The 16,420-nt window shown below is 44.3% G+C and overlaps 1 protein-coding gene across 1 annotated transcript; it reads right to left on the bottom strand.

The window, feature by feature from the left end:
- Window positions 1–2,834: 2,834 nt before the first annotated feature.
- On the bottom strand, window positions 2,835–15,535 carry LOC112255447 (potassium voltage-gated channel subfamily D member 3-like). The gene is made up of 4 exons (XM_042324218.1): window positions 15,062–15,535; window positions 9,214–9,306; window positions 4,462–4,715; window positions 2,835–4,112 (listed from the first exon to the last, which is right to left on the bottom strand). Exons 2-4 carry the CDS (start codon window positions 9,268–9,270, stop codon window positions 3,884–3,886), a joined length of 540 nt encoding a protein of 179 aa, XP_042180152.1. The 5' UTR covers window positions 9,271–9,306; window positions 15,062–15,535; the 3' UTR covers window positions 2,835–3,883.
- Window positions 15,536–16,420: the final 885 nt, after the last annotated feature.

Raw genomic sequence — 16,420 nt, 5'->3', positions numbered from 1 at the left:
GGCCTGGTCACATCCTAGTAGGGCACAAACCAGGTTTCAATCCAACCCTTTTCTGCAAATAAAGTACATGTCGGATAACATTTTTGGGGTAAACTTTCTAAATGTCAACATAACTAAATATGCTCGACAAGGTGGGATCTTTTTGTGCCGGTAAAGTTAACAATGCGAGAAATGTCAGTGGACACGCTTTTATGCGCAAATATTGATATAATAACCATCATATCGAAGTAAACTTGGAGTCATGCGATGACCATGTTGTATGGTCCTCCCACTACGATTTATGATGAACTTCACAAGGTGATGAGCTTGATTCTCCTTTCCAGTAAATATCGAGGGTCTTATTCTGGTGACATGATGATCAATGCTTGACTGCTGTTTGACAACAACAAAAAAATTCTTGCTCTTATCCATAATAATCTCATCATGTAAACTAGCCTACCCGCACTAACAATACTATCGGTAGTGTGCAAAACGCGATGGAAACACATTGAACGTCAGATTTTTATTCGGTACATGACTTTGTGTGTGCACTACGTCATCACGCCCTGATTTTTATCCGTAACAAGTCCGTTTGGTGGAAACACACCACTGATGGGGAAATGCGTATATTTTCTTGATGCAGATTTTTGAATATTCGCATGAAACTCTGTCGCCAATTAGATGGAAACCTAGCTAATGACATCCATGGTTGCATGGGACCATAGTGATTATACTGTCTTCCACTGAGCTGAAAAAACAACAAACTAAACTGCTATTCTAAAGTCTTAAAAATTAGGACATTCTGGGAGAGAGAGAAAGACAGCGATAGAGAGCATGGGAGAAAGTGAGAGAGCAAGGGAGAGACAGAGACCGAGTAACAGCAATGGTACTGTAGTGTGTCTGATAAAATATTCTAGCAAAAAAATAGTTAGCCCATAAAATATTTGTCTGAGTAGTCATTTATGTTCCTTTGATTTTAAAGGGCGACTGCACTTCCTGCTTTGGCCTTGTTTTAGATTTGGTTCATTTAGAAATGCTAGCGGCCATGACTGAACTCAAACGTCAGTTGGTTTCAGGTTGTGGTTTGTTGTGGGTGTCGCTAGTTTTTGTTTGCTGGGGGAAAGAGTTAGACAAATTATCTTGGTAATTAGTTTCAGCAGACTAGTGTTTGACTGTGGCAAAGTTGGTTTGACTTTGGATAGCCTATCTCTGGGGATAGTTAGGGACCGTCAATTAAATACACAATATAAATGGGACAATATTTGCATGTTGCCCATATTTTAGTTCTCTCATTAAATGCTTTCAATATTTGTATATGAATTTCTACAATTTACACTGCTCAAAAAAATAAAAGGAACACTAAAATAACACATCCTAGATCAGAATGAATGAAATTTTCTTAAATACTTTTTTCTTTACATAGTTGAATGTGCTGACAACGAAATCATAAAAACAATTATCAATGGAAATCAAATTTATCAACCCATGGAGGTCTGGATTTGGAGTCACACTCAAAATTAAAGTGGAAACCACACTACAGGCAGATCCAACTTTGATGTAATGTCCTTAAAACAAGTCCAAATGAGGCTCAGTAGTGTGTGTGGACTCCACGTGCCTGTATGACCTCCCTACAACACCTGGGCATGCTCCTGATGAGGTGGCGGATGGTCTCCTGAGGGATCTCCTCCCAGACCTGGACTAAAGCATCCGCCAACTCCTGGACAGTCTGTGGTGCAACGTGGCGTTGGTGGATGGAGCGAGACATGATGTCCCAGATGTGCTCAATTGGATTCAGGTCTGGGGAACGGCGGGCCAGTCCATAGCATCAATGCCTTCCTCTTGCAGGAACTGCTGACACACTCCAGCCACATGAGATCAAGCATTGTCTTGCATTAGGAGGAACCCAGGGCCAACCGCACCAGCATATGGTCTCACAAGGGGTCTGAGGATCTCATCTCGGTACCTAATGGCAGTCAGGCTACCTCTGGCGAGCACATGGAGGGCTGTGCGGCCCACCAAAGAAATGCCACCCCACACCATGACTGACCCACCGCCAAACCGGTCATGCTGGGGGATGCTGCAGGCAGCAGAACGTTCTCCACTGCGTCTCCAGAATGTCACGTCTGTCACATGTGCTCAGTGTGAACCTGCTTTCATCTGTGAAGAGCACAGGGCGCCAGTGGCGAATTTGCCAATCTTGGTGTTCTCTGGCAAATGCCAAACGTCCTGCACAGTGTTGGGCTGTAAGCATAAGCCCCACCTCTGGACGTCGGGCCCTCATACCACCCTCATGGAGTCTGTTTCTGACCGTTTGAGCAGACACATGCACATTTGTGGCCTGCTGGAGGTCATTTTGCAGGGCTCTGGCAGTGCTCCTCCTGCTCCTCCTTGCACAAAGGCGGAGGTAGCGGTCCTGCTGCTGGGTTGTTGCCTTCCTACGGCCTCCTCCACGTCTCCTGATGTACTGGCCTGTCTCCTGGTAGCACCTCCATGTTCTGGACACTACGCTGACAGACACAGCAAACCTTCTTGCCACAGCTCGCATTGATGTGCCATCCTGGATGAGCTGCACTACCTGAGCCACTTGTGTGGGTTGTAGACTCCGTCTCATGCTACCACTAGAGTGAAAGCACCGCCAGCATTCAAAAGTGACCAAAACATCAGCCAGGAACCATAGGAACTGAGAAGTGGTCTGTGGTTATCACCTGCAGAACCACTCCTTTATTGGGGGTGTCTTGCTAATTGCCTATAATTTCCACCTGTTGTCTATTCCATTTGCACAACAGCATGTGAAATTTTATGTCAATCAGTGTTTCTTCCTAAGTGGACAGTTTGATTTCACAGAAGTGTGATTGACTTGGAGTTACATTGTGTTGTTTAAGTGTTCCCTTTATTTTTTTGAGCAGTGTATAATTGGTTTGAGGTTTTTAAATTTATTGAAATTTGGAGCTATTCACCTTCAGAATGTTGTGGTCCCTAACAAGCCCCATAGGGATATTGAATGTCAAACAAAACTGACCATGGGCATTACCAAACCCAAGGAAAACTGTTATGGTACCCTTCATTCTAGAACATGTTTTTCCTGACATCTCACAAATCTGGATGAGAATAAATTTATGACCCAAATTATCCTATTCACATTTTGTATTTGATTTTGACAGTAGAATAAATGTCTGACTCATATCGATCCCACTATAGGCCATTTTCAAAACGAGAAATGGCTTTTTAGGGGCAGTCACTCTTTAAGGGCATTGTGGACTGATGAAAATCTAAATCAGATTTTAAAAAACCACTAAAATATTAACATTTCATAAAAGTATCACACACGTACATACACAAACAAACAAAAATCACCACAATCATATTAACCGACACACCTCGTCCACTGGAGAAGTGAAAAAACTCCAAAACTGTATCAATCAAGGTGAAACTAGATACGACAAACAGAAAACGCAAAGAAGACCAACCAAACTCGAGTTAAAACATTGATCGTTGTCTTCATCCTCCTTTGAACCTTGTAAGTGTAAGAAGAATATCTTTTACACATTTAGGGTTGAGCTGTAGCCAGATCAAGAAAATAAAGAGTAGGTGCGAAGTGCACAAAGACACAGTGACTTCCTTTGTCCTGTCGATTCCCGCAATTCAAACGTACTGGCCCGTTTTTGGGAAATGGGCACACAGTAGCCTACCATCAGCTGACTTGCGTTTCAACATTTCTCTCAGTATACAGTAGCCTATCCCCTGGCTTCTCAAAAGGCCAAGTACATTCCTTGGAAAATGGGAGTTCCCTCCCATTTCTCTTCCTCTAAACAGGCGACAGGGTCCTTCAAGGCAGAGTTCAAGTGAAAGTCCCCTTCACCTCTCCTCCTGCTCAGTCAGTCTGTCGATTGGGTTCGTCACACAGTCACAGAGCGGATACTTTGATGACATTGGAGCTGGCGGTGGTGTTGATGCTGGGGGCCTGTGGGCCGGTGGGGGGTGGGGGGGGTCTGCGCTGGGGGGGTCCGTGGAGAGCGCCCCCGTCAGTGGTGTCGGAGGGGGCCGTGGGGATGCTGATGATCGCCGTGGTGATCTGACTGCCCTTGCAGTTGATCAGGCCCACATCGTCTGTCTTCATGTTGAGACTGGAGCGACTGAGAGAAAGAGAGGGTGAGAGAGAAGAATGAGAAAGTAATGAGAGACAGACAAAGGGGGTGGGAAAATACTGTAAAAGTGCAGTCATTTTACAAACGACCCAACAACTTGTTGTAACAAAAGCAATAGACGATCCTACAGTGCCCTCTAGTGTATTCTATGGGGACCGCATGTGTGCATGACGCACATCTGTGCTGAGTATGATGAAGTTGCCCTAAGACACTGATCTAAGATCAGTTTAGTATATTAATGGTAAGGGATTTCCTTCATAAGTTTATTGTAGATTTGTGCCTAAGGAGAGTCAACTCCAACCTGTGTCCATGTGCCTGGCTGCCTGCGGTCTCTAACCTGGTGGTATGGGGCAGCTTATCCCCACACTGGATGTGCAGGGCGCTGAGCTCCTGTAGTGAGCCCTGCTGATGGCTGGGCTGGAGGGGCAGGCTGGAGTTGGGTAGTGGGGAGTTCATCTTCCCCCGGCGGGTACAGCAGGTGCCTATGGGCCCATCCTGGCTAGAGAAGGAGGGGCTGCGGGAGGTGTAGCTCTGGATCGTGGTCTCCAGGCAGTTCTGCTCATACAGCTGCTCATCCACAAACTCATGGGCCTGCGAAGGAGGAGAGGGATCAAAAGACAGCTGCTGCCGGGTTGATTATATATTCACACTATATAAGTGAATATATAAGGTTTATATAGTGATATAATAGATGTTATCACTATATAAAATCAGACCTCAGAGGATGTGTGCCATGCTGGGTAACAGGTCAACCAGTGTTTCCCCTAGGATTGTTTTCAGCAGCGGTGGTAAAGTTAGCATTGGTGGGGTGCTCCGGGGGCATCCTTTTGCTGGGGGGAGAGAACATTTTACGGGTTTAAAGCTAGTTTCCAGCAATTTTACACATTTTGCCATGGGGCTGAGAAACAAAAATCTGTTTTAAATAAAATGTTCTGCAATTCTACGCAGTTTGCCGTGTGCTTATGCCGTGTGCTTATGCTATCTGAGTGACTCAAACATTATAACGAAATTGATGGCCCCCAAGCCATGACATTTTGGACATTTTAGATTCTCCCTGCTGTAGAGTTTTTATTTTGGGGATTATTCTCAAAGATGATCTTATTTAAAAACATATAGGTTTCATTATCTTCTCTACATACACAATATTTGGTTTTAGTCATCTTAAAAACTATTTTCGGGGGGTGGGGACGTGCTGCTGCTGTGCTGTTTGTTGCAACTTGGCTACCTGCCAAACTTTTTGACTTTGAATAACCGTTTAATCAAAACTCTGCAACTAACACATCTAACGTCTTAGTTTTTTACTCCCTCGCCTCCCAGAGCCAGGCTCCCAAGAGCTCAACTCCTACAACGCTCTCTATGGAACTACTAAAGGAAAGTGCTTATTTCCAGAGTGTGAGTGTGACTCCAATTGTTGGCCAGTACCTGCTATAATTGTATGTTTTATATCCCCTACGACTAGACACTGGGGACACGCCCGACACAGCTCTGAGAGGCTACACCAAACGCTAACATGCAGCCGGTCCGGTGCGTAGCAAGGAACAGCCGGCGACCTGCCACTGACAACAGACTCAGCCATCACCCGCCCCCCTGCACTTCTCTCTCTCACTCTTCACATTCAAAGAGACCGACAACATCACAGTTGTGCGAGGCGCTGGTAGGGGCGGCGGCCATAGAGGGAGCATCTAAGTCCCTGGCAGCGCCGGGAAATGTTTGTTCTCTTGGACTGTCAGCATTCAGCAGTGAAAGTTCCTTTGAATCTGCTGGGGACTCGCGTGCTATTAAGTGTATCATCTGCGACATGTTCATAGCTGTCACAGGGAAAGGTCCATTTGTGAAAAATATATTGAACTTGATGCAGCTAAAGAAAGGATTATTAATCTTCATGAACAAATAAAAAAATTGACCAAGCGCCTTGAACTGAATAAGAATTCCATGATCCTATCGGCATCTTCAAATGCTTTCTATCAAAACATCCAAGAAGATCATAATGGGACCTTCCTGAACTATGATCAATTTCCGTCACTGCACGCCTCTACAAGCTTGAACCAGAAAATAGCTGCTCATTGTTCGACTCCAGGTGAGTGTAAATGGATTCGTCTCGGAACCAGAAAGAAGAAGAGGAATTGTTCTCGGCACGCCTGCCTTCTTCCCCCCGCATCCGGACTCAAGACTTTGAAATCGCTTTGAGCCCCTGTACCAGCTATCTTTTGCCGGGTACTTGGGTGTTCTCTCCATGGCTGTGGATGCCCCTCCAGCTACCTCTCCCTGTCCTAGTCAATCAACTGCCTGGGCACAGAATGGACCACCGCGGCCCCCCTCCGCGGGCCGTGCTCTCTCGATCAGAGCTCTTTCCCTTTGGCTGTTGTGGCCTGCACGCAGCCGGCGTCTCAGCATCCCTCTTCACAGGTGCGTTATGTGGCTCTGGCCTCGCAATCAACTTCGAGACACGTCAGAGGCCGGATCCTTCCAGCTATTGTGATAGGGAGTTCAATGGTGAAGCATAGATCTGTACCTGGGGCAAAGACTTTTGTGTTTTACTGAGGCAAAAGTTCAGGATATCACCAGGTTGCTTCCTGAGGCTGTGTGTCAGTCACCGGGGGCTGATACTGTCATGGTTCATGTGGGGGTCGAATGACATTATGAAGGGCAATTCACAACAGCTGAAGATGGATTTAAAAGAACTGATTGGGTCACTACTTGACACCAACAAATATCTGTCCCTCTGCTCTCCCTAAAGCGTGAATGGTTCAGCAGACTTTTAGTCCTCCATAACTGTCTACGAGGCTATTGCAGCTCTGTGAGTTTAACATTTATTTACAATTTTGATACCTTCTGGAAACAAAGCTTGTATTATAAGGAGGATATACCATCTGCTATATAAAGAGTTACCTGTCTAACAGAACACAGATGGTGTTCTTTAATGGAAGCCTCTCCAACAAAATCCAGGTAGAATCAGGAATTCCCCAGGGCAGCTTTCTAGGCCCCTTACTTTTTTCAATCTCTACTAACGACATGCCACTGGCTTTGAGTAAATGTATGCGGATGACTCAACCCTATACACATCAGCTACCACAGCGACTGAAATGACTGCAACACTTATCAAAGAGCTGCAGTTCATTTCAGAATGGGTGGCAAGGAATAATTTAGTCCTAGATATTTCAAAAACTAAAAACATTGTATTTGGGACAAATCATTCACTAAACCCTAAACCTCAACTAAATATTGTAATGAATAAGGTGGTAATTGAGTAAGTTAATGAGATTGTAAACTATCTACTATTGATACAACAGTAGCTAAGATGGGGTAGAATTCTGTCCGTAATAAAGTGCTACTCTGCATTCTTAACAGCACTATCAACATAGCAATTCTTACAAGCCCTAGTTTTTTCGCACCTACTGTTCAGTTGTGTGGTCAGCTGCCACAAAGAGGGATTTAGGAACATTTCAATTGCCTCAGAACAGGGCAGCACGGCTGGCCCTTGGATGTACACAGAGAGCTAGCATTAATAATATGCATATGAATCTCTCCTGGCTCAAAGTGGAGGAGAGATTGACGTCATCACTACTTGTATTTGTGAGAGGTATTGACTTTTTGATTGCACCGAGCTGTCTGTTTGAACTTTTGGCATGCAGCTCGGGCACCCATGCATACCTCACAAGCCATGCCACCAAAGGTCTCTTCACAGTCCGCAAGTCCAGAACAGACTATGGGAGGCTCACAGTACTACATAGAGCCATGACTACATGGAACTTTATTCCACATCAAGTAACTCATGTAAGCAGTAAAATTTGATTTAAAAAAACTGATAAAAATACACCTTATGGAACAGCGGGGACTGTGAGGTCTGAGGGCACACACTTAATATGTTGTGAAATCTGTTGTGAATGTATTGTAATGTTTAAAAAAATGTATAACTGCCTTAATTCTTCTGGAACCCAGGAAGAGTAGATGAATGGGGATTCATAATAAATACAAATACAAACATGTCTCCATTATTAGAATTTAAAAATATAAAAAAATGTTTTGTTCAGAGGAGCCCTAATTTTCTAGTCATTGAGTATGGTTTTCTAGTCATTGCGTATGGTAGAGTAGGTTTGTCTATTTATTGAGTATGGTAGAGTATGGCAAGAGTGTGGTTTCTATTTATTGAGTATGCTAGAGTATGGTCAGAGTATGGATTTCTATTTGGTGAGTATGGTTAGAGTATGGTTTTCAATTTATTGAGTATGGTAGAGTATGGTTAGAGTATGGTTTTCTATTTATTGAGGATGGTACACTATTTTTTTATTTATTTATTTATTTCACCTTTATTTAATCAGGTAGGCTAGTTGAGAACAAGTTCTCATTTGCAACTGCGACCTGGCCAAGATAAAGTATAGCAGTGTGAACAGACAACACAGAGTTACACATGGAGTAAACAAGTCAATAACATTAACAAGTCAATAACACAGTAGAAAAAAAGAGAGTCTATATACATTGTGTGCAAAAGGCACGAGGAGGTAGGCGAATAATTAAAATTTTGCAGATTAACTCTGGAGTGATAAATGATCAGATGGTCATGTACAGGTAGAGATATTGGTGTGCAAAAGAGCAGAAAAGTAAATAAATAAAAACAGTATGGGGATGAGGTAGGTAAAAATGGGTGGGCTATTTACCGATAGACTATGTACAGCTGCAGCGATCGGTTAGCTGCTCAGATAGCAGATGTTTGAAGTTGGTGAGGGAGAAAAGTCTCCAATTTCAGCGATTTTTGCAATTCGTTCCAGTCACAGGTTAGAGTATGGATTTCTATTCATGCAGATGTAGGCTCTTAATTTAAGAGTGTTTGCTACAGCAGGAAAATAATCCCGCAGCAACAGGAAATGCGAATTATTACGTGGATTATAATTCATTGACATTTTCGTAAGGATTGATACATTTTTCCTAAGGTAAAATCAAGTTTCAAAGTGGAAATTACAAACTTCAGAGGCCTTTTTAAACCTCAAGTTAAAAAGTTGTACATTTCCAGCACTGCAGGACAGTTCTCCTGCAACAGGGCGATCAAATGAAGATCCTACATCTGTAGAGTATGGTTGGACTAGAGACTCACAGTGGTCTTCTCCAGACAGTGCAATAGGTGGTGGTGTTGGCTCTCTAATAACGACATGCCCTTGTTGAGCTGCTGTTCCTCTTCCTCTGATCCCTTGGTGGACAAACAGAAAACACACAGAAAAAAAACATACAATGCAAACAAACATTGTTAATATTTGAGCTCCAGGTATTTTGTTTCATTATTAACATGGCTACCAAACAAACAGTTAAGACTGAAACATCAGTGGCACACACAGTCTTTTCTGACAGAATCAAGCGCCTAGAGAATGCTGCATGTGTAGAATTTCATTGTAACATCATGTGATGGCTGATTTAAATACCTCGTGGATATTGTTTTGCTTGTAAGGTTGTTGCTTCAGAGAGTTGAAAAATATAGAATAGACAGACAGAAAGAAACAAAAGACAGAAAGTGCTTTTTACTCATCTGGATAATTCTTTACATTTCTTTTGTGAATGACTCATCCTAGTCTCACAAAAATGACTGGACTTGATTCAATTTCAATTGAACAATTTTTTGTTGTTGTATATATCAGTTACATTTTTTTAACCTCTTTCAATAACAATCATGTTAAAACACATTTAAAAAAACAATATGCCAACACACCTCCTGTTTGCAACAAATGCGGCTAGGCACAACATTGGACAACAGCTGGAAATACTCGAGTCTCCATCAACAGTGATCTGTTCCATTTACTGTCAATCAAACTACACACACAGTCAGTCCAATGGTGGACAGTAACACAGCGTTTGATGTCTCTGAATGATACTCTTTGAAGTTTTCTCAGTTGGATGAATTCATCTGGAAGTATAGCCTAGCTCCTGTGAGAGGGATACACTAAAAGACCAAAAATATGTGGGACACCTGCTCGTCGAACATCTCATTCCAAAATCAAGGCCAATAATATGGAGTTGGTCCCCCCTTTGCTGCTAGAACAGCCTCAACTCTTCTGGGAAGGCTTTCCACTAGATGTTGGATCATTGCTACAGGGACTTGCTTCCATTCAGCCACAAGAGCATTAGTGAGGTTGGGCACCCTGCATTCAAATTTATTCCAAATGTGTTTGATGGGGTTGAGGTTAGGGCTCTGTGCAGGCCAGTCAAGTTCCTACCACAGAGATCTCGACAAACCATTTCTGTATGGACCTCGCTGTGTGCACGGAATCATTGTCATGCTGGAACAGGAAAGGGCCTTCCCCCAAACTGCTGTTACAAAGTTGAAAGCACAGAATCTTCTAGAATTTCATTGTATGCTGCTGTGATAAGATTTCCCTTCACTGGAACTAAGAGGCCTAGCCCGGACCATGAAAAACAGCCCCAGACCATTATTCCTCCTCCAACAAACTTTACAGTTGGCACTATGCATTCGGGCAGGTAGCGTTCTCCTGGCATACACCAAACCCAGATTAATCTGTTGGACTGCCAGATGGTGAAGTGTGATTCATCACTTCAGAGAACGCCCTTCCACTGCTCCAGAGTCCAATGGCGGAGAGCTTTACACCACTCCAGCCGATGCTTGGCATTGCACATGGTGATCTTAGGCTTGTATGTGGGTATTGAGCCTAAGGGAGAGGTGCGAGTGGTATGCACCAGATCTCCAGTGCTCACCCACAGCCCGGTTCAACCTGTGCCTGCACTCTGGAGGGTCCGGGCTAAAGGGGTCATCCAGCCTGGAGGAGTGGTGCCAAGGCTGCGCACCAGGGCTCCAGTGCTCCCCCACAGCCCGGTCCATCCGGTACATCCTCTACGCACCAGGCCTCCTGTAGGTCTCCCCAGCAGCCCCACGCACCAGGCTGTCTCTCCGTCTCCTCCCTCCAGGTTCGCCCGTCTGTCCTGAGCTGCCAGAGCCGCCCGTCTGTCCTGAGCTGCCAGAGCCGCCCGTCTGTCCTGAGCTGCCAGAGCCGCCCGTCTGTCCTGAGCTGCCAGAGCCCCCGCCTGTCCTGAGCTGCCAGAGCCGCCCGCATGTCCTGAGCTGCCAGAGCCGCCCGCATGTCCTGAGCTGCCAGAGCCGCCCGCATGTCCTGAGCTGCCAGAGCCGCCCGCATGTCCTGAGCTGCCAGAGCCGCCCGCATGTCCATGTCAGGAGCTGCCAGAGCCGCCCGTCAGTCAGGAGCTGCCAGAGCCGCCCGTCAGTCAGGAGCTGCCAGAGCCGCCCGTCAGTCAGGAGCTGCCAGAGCCGCCCGTCAGTCAGGAGCCACCCTTCACTCAGGTGCTGCCGGAGTCTCCCGCCTGTCCGGTGCTGCCGGAATCTCCCGTCCATTCGAGGTCGGCGGCGAGGGTCACCGCTCCCAAGGGGCCACTTAAGTGGGCCGAGACTATGGTGGAGTGGGGTCCACGTCCCGCGCCAGAGCCGCGGACAGACGCCCACACAGACCCTCCCCTATAGGTTCAGGTTTTGCAGACGGAGTCCGCACCTTTGGGGGGGGGGTACTGTCACGTTCTGACCTTAGTTCCTTTATTATGTCTTTGTGTTAGTTTGGTCACGGCGTGAGTTGGGGTGGGTAGTCTGTTCTTTTTTCTATGTTGTGTTTATGTGTTTGGCCTGGTATGGTTCTCAATCAGAGGCAGGTGTCGTTCGTTGTCTCTGATTGAGAATCATACTTAGGTAGCCTGTTTTCCCCATTTTAGTTGTGGGTGATTATTTTCTGTTTTGTGTTTTTCGTCACCTTGCAGGACTGTTCGTTTGTCGCTTTGTTGTTTTGTTCAGTTGTTTTATTAAAAATATGAACACTTACCACGCTGCCCATTGGTCCGATCTCTCATACTCCTCATCAGAAGAGGACGAATTTCGTTACAGCTTAAGCTCTGGTGCAGGTTGATTTTTCAGAATTGTTTGTTTCAATCTTATTCTACCCAAACATAAATAACATACTTAAAAAATACATGTTTTACTATCGGAAGTTTACATAAACTATTTCTAATGACGCCAACCTAAGTGTTTCAACCACTCCACAAATTTCTTGTTAACAAATTATAGTTTTGGCAAGTCGGTTAGGACATCTAGTTTGTGCATGACACAAGTCATTTTTCCAACAATTGTTTACAGACAGATTATTTCACTCATAATTCACTGTGTCACAATTCCAGTGGGTCAGAATTTGACATACACTAAGTTGACTGTGCCTTTAAACAGCTTGGACAATTCAAGAAAATGATGTCATGGCTTTAGAAGCTTCTGATAGGCTAATTGACATCATTTGAGTCAATTGGAGGTGTACCTGTATTTCAAGGCCTACCTTCAAACTCAGTGCCTCTTTGCTTGACATCATGGGAAAATCTAAAGAAATCAGCCAAGACCTCAGAATTGTTTTTTAAAGACCTCCACAAGTCTGGTTCATCCTTGGGAGCAATTTCCAAATGCCTGAAGGTACCACATTCATCTGTACAAACAATAGGACGCAAGTATAAACACCATGGGACCATGCAGCCGTCATACCGCTCAGGAAGGAGACACGTTCTGTTTCCTAGAGATGAACGTACTTTGGTGCGAAAAGTGCAAATCAATCCCAGAACAACAGCAAAGGACCCTGTGAAGATGCTGGAGGAAACAAAAGTATCTATATCTACAGTAAAACAAGTCCTATATCGACATAACCTGAAAGGCCGCTCAGCAAGGAAGAAGCCACTACTCAAAAACCGCCATAAAAAGCCAGACTACGGTTTGCAACTGCACATGGGGACAAAGATCTTACTTTTTGGAGAAATGTCCTCTGGTCTGATGAATCAAAAATAGGACTGTTTGGCCATAATGACCATTGTTATGTTTGGAGGAAAAAGGGGGAGGCTTGCAAGCCGAAGAACACCATCCCAACCGTGAAGCACAGGGGTGGCAGCATCATGTTGTGGGGGTGCTATGCTGCAGGAAGGACTGTGCCATTCACAAAGTAGATGGATTCATGAGGTAGGAAAATGATGTGGATATATTGAAGCAACATCTCAAGACATCAGATAAAGCTTGGACGCAAATGGGTCTTCCAAACCCCAAGCATACTTCCAAAGTTGTGGCAAAATGGCTTCAGGACAACAAAGTCAAGGTATTGGAGTGGCCATCACAAAGCCCTGACCTCAATCCTATAGAAAATGTGTGGGCAGAACTGAAAAAGCATGTGCGAGCAAGAAGGCCTACAAACCTGACTCAGTTACACCAGCTCTGTCAGGAGGAAAGGGACAAAATTCACCCAACTTATTGTGGGAAGCTTGTGGAAGGCTACCTGAAACGTTTGACCCAAGTTTAAATTGTTTAAGGCAAGGCTACCAAATATTAATTGAGTGTATGTAAACTTCTGACCAACTGGGAATGTGATGAAAGAAATAAAGGCTGAAATAAATAATTCTCTCTACTATTATTCTGACATTTCATAAAGTAAAGTGGTGATCCTAACTGAACTAAGACAGGGAATATTTACTATGATTAAATGTCAGGAATTGTGAAAAACTGACTTTAAATGTATTTGGCTTAGGTGTATGTAAACTTCCTACTTCAACTGTATATGTATTGTCATAAAGACTTTAATTTAAAGATAACATACTCACTTAGACACTCACTTGGTGTAGGCTACAGCACTAAACACCAAGGAATACAACACCCATGTTGCTAACAAACAGTCATGGGTTGTAACTACCATTCACTCGATAGGCAAAGCACTCTGGTAAATATGCAAATAAGGTTAAATTAATTCTCAAGTTGAATTGTATGTTCACTCAACCAAAAATGTAAAGTTCATTGAAGATACATTCTCAAGTTGAATTGTATGTTGGTTCAGCTCTATGTCCAAAACTCACAGATCTATTGCAACTGGTTGCCTTACAATTGTACGTTGAATCAAAATCATTTTTTTTTTTTTACAGTGCAATTCTTCTGTCAGATGTGTGGACCCACGCAGCCCTGGCTGGCTGGCTGCAGTGACATGAACATAATTATAAGTGCCAGAGCGCTGTGACTCATCACAGCCCTGGTAAAACCACTGACTAAATTAAGCCTCTGAAAGCGTTACCATTTTTATGATAATTTTGACACTTCCAAAACTCCTGTGGACGCTCAGCTCCCAAGTCATTTACAGAGGAGATGTGAATGGATTTCAGCCCGTGCCGCAGTTTAACAGTGTTGCTGTGAGCATGTCAGTTATGTTAGTTTGTATGGATGTGTGCAATTTGTTATTGTAATCCATCCACCACTACCTTAATGGAGAAGACGTGAAGAGATATGGGAGGTCTGTCCATGAACACCTGCTCTGACGCGCCCCATCTCTTAATTCATCCCACAACATGAATACTAATGCCTGATAATTGATAGGGTCGTTTTGAGCTATTTGCTAATGGAATATTTCAATGTAGCGGCTGGCACAATCATGGTCAAAAACAAAGCGTAACACATACAAAAGCAACACAAGCGTGACTGTGGCACTCAGAACACAATAACAGTTTTCCATCTCCATTTTCAACCATGTTTAATTTGGCTATAGAAAAGACAAATGCCTGGCTCAGCTTAATGACCTGTAGAACGAGACACAACAGACTTGTGAACTGAAACAAGACAACACAAAGGAGAGAACGAAAACACACAGCAGGTGGAAATGGGATCAAGCCAAGACATTTAGTAAAGAGAGAGGAGGTACTGTCTGGTCCAGACAATCACAATGATCAGTCGAGCCAAAGACATTACAGCCACATGGTGCCTCAATGAATCGAATCACTGCTGTTCGGCCTGAGATCTGAAAACTTGCGTTAGCCCCCCCGAGCTAATGCTTGAGTTTCAGCTCAGCGGGCTAACTCAACCTTGTGGTACGCACCACTTGCGTGCATATCTCAAACTAGGATGGGGCCTTCAGAGGTCCAAAGGGCAACCTTACCGTGAGCTCCAGCAGTTCGTTGAGGAGGTCGTTGCGTTTGCTCTGGAGGAAGCCCGTGCAGGAGCTGCCCGTCTGGGCTATTCTTATCCGGGCCAGTCTGGCTTTCTGCGTAGAGAGAGGTTAACATGTCAAACCCAGGCAGGGATGAGATATGTCTTATCATCATCTAGTGGTGAGAATTTGCAGCCTCGTCATCACCCCTTCCCTGGATGATGTAAGTGTGTCACCATGGATTTGTCGGGCTAGAGTGGGCTCACCATGTAAACATTGTGGTGGTGATCACTTTCAGTCCTGTTCATATCACAAGGTATCAAGCTATCCATCAGTCTTTGTCTTACCCACAGCGAAAGCAGCATGTCTATTATATAGCCTCTTTAAATCCTATCCATTTCTCTCAGCCGTCATGATTCTTTCTCCACCTTCTAGGACTGAATTATAAGTGAAGTTATTGGTAAAAAAAAAGACTACACTGAGATCCCAGGGGACATCTAAGAGTGATATTAAAGAGGAGATTCAAGTGTCTACTCTGAGACAACAGACTAAAGTGCTTTTCAATCGTTCAAGGCGAGAGTACTTTCTTTAACCTTGGTTCGGGTGATTGCTTTGCACAAACACATTTTTAGATATCCCCAAAAAGAGTAGCATTGCCTTCCCTGAAGACTCTTGACATGTTAGGGTTTAGAGGTTTGGTGATTCAACCTGTGAGACAAGCTATGTTGTCCTTGGAGATTCTAGGGCACCAGGCTATATTGCGACTGAGCTAGCACCTATAGCCTGGTCCCAGATTGGTTTGTGCTGTCTTGCCAACTCCTATGTAATTGACAAGACAGCACAAACCGATCTGGGATCAAGCTAGCACCTCTATGCTGCTGCTACCCTCTCTGCCTGTCACCAGTGGGAAATAAAAGAAAACTTTTAATTTAAATGAGCAGGCTCATGACATCTGCTTTACTTGACATGTTGATCAAAGGCTTCGTTCATCGCATGAAAGAATTAAATAAAAAACTCAAATGAAAGACTGGAGCAGTAGCTAACTGAGAGGAGTCTTTGAAAATGTTGGTTGACGTGTGCTGATGGTTTTGTAAAAAATAAGAGAATAAACTTTCAAACTTAATCCTGTTCAACTTCCTTCCGTATCGCTTCACTCTGTGCTGTCTGACGAGAGTGGATGGTTCACCGATTCAGCTGTGGCCATACTGCAGCCACAGCCCAGGAGTAAAATAATAGTAACCTCTGAGTAGTGTGTCTAATCTGATCTAATGGAGCCAGCATCCTTTCTGTCCAATCAGACAGGCAGCTGGACTGCAGCCATCCACAAATGACACAGGATAAAGTTCCAGGAGTTTCTCTGAAGGGAAG

Source organism: Oncorhynchus tshawytscha, linkage group LG07, assembly GCF_018296145.1.
Source record: "Oncorhynchus tshawytscha isolate Ot180627B linkage group LG07, Otsh_v2.0, whole genome shotgun sequence".
Taxonomy (NCBI): Eukaryota; Metazoa; Chordata; class Actinopteri; order Salmoniformes; family Salmonidae; genus Oncorhynchus; species Oncorhynchus tshawytscha.
The sequence above is the reverse complement of the archived record's forward strand: the minus strand, read 5'-3'. Positions and strand labels throughout refer to the sequence as shown.

Bases quoted from the DNA above. Each gene is read 5' to 3' on its own strand.
- LOC112255447 (XM_042324218.1), bottom strand. From the start codon at position 9,270: ATGTCGTTATTAGAGAGCCAACACCACCACCTATTGCACTGTCTGGAG. The intron at 4,716-9,213 runs GTGAGTCTCTAG...CCTCCTTCGCAG, and splicing joins ACTGTCTGGAGAAGACCACT to GCCCATGAGTTTGTGGATGA. The intron at 4,113-4,461 runs GTTAGAGACCGC...TCTTTCTCTCAG, and splicing joins AAGCTGCCCCATACCACCAG to TCGCTCCAGTCTCAACATGA.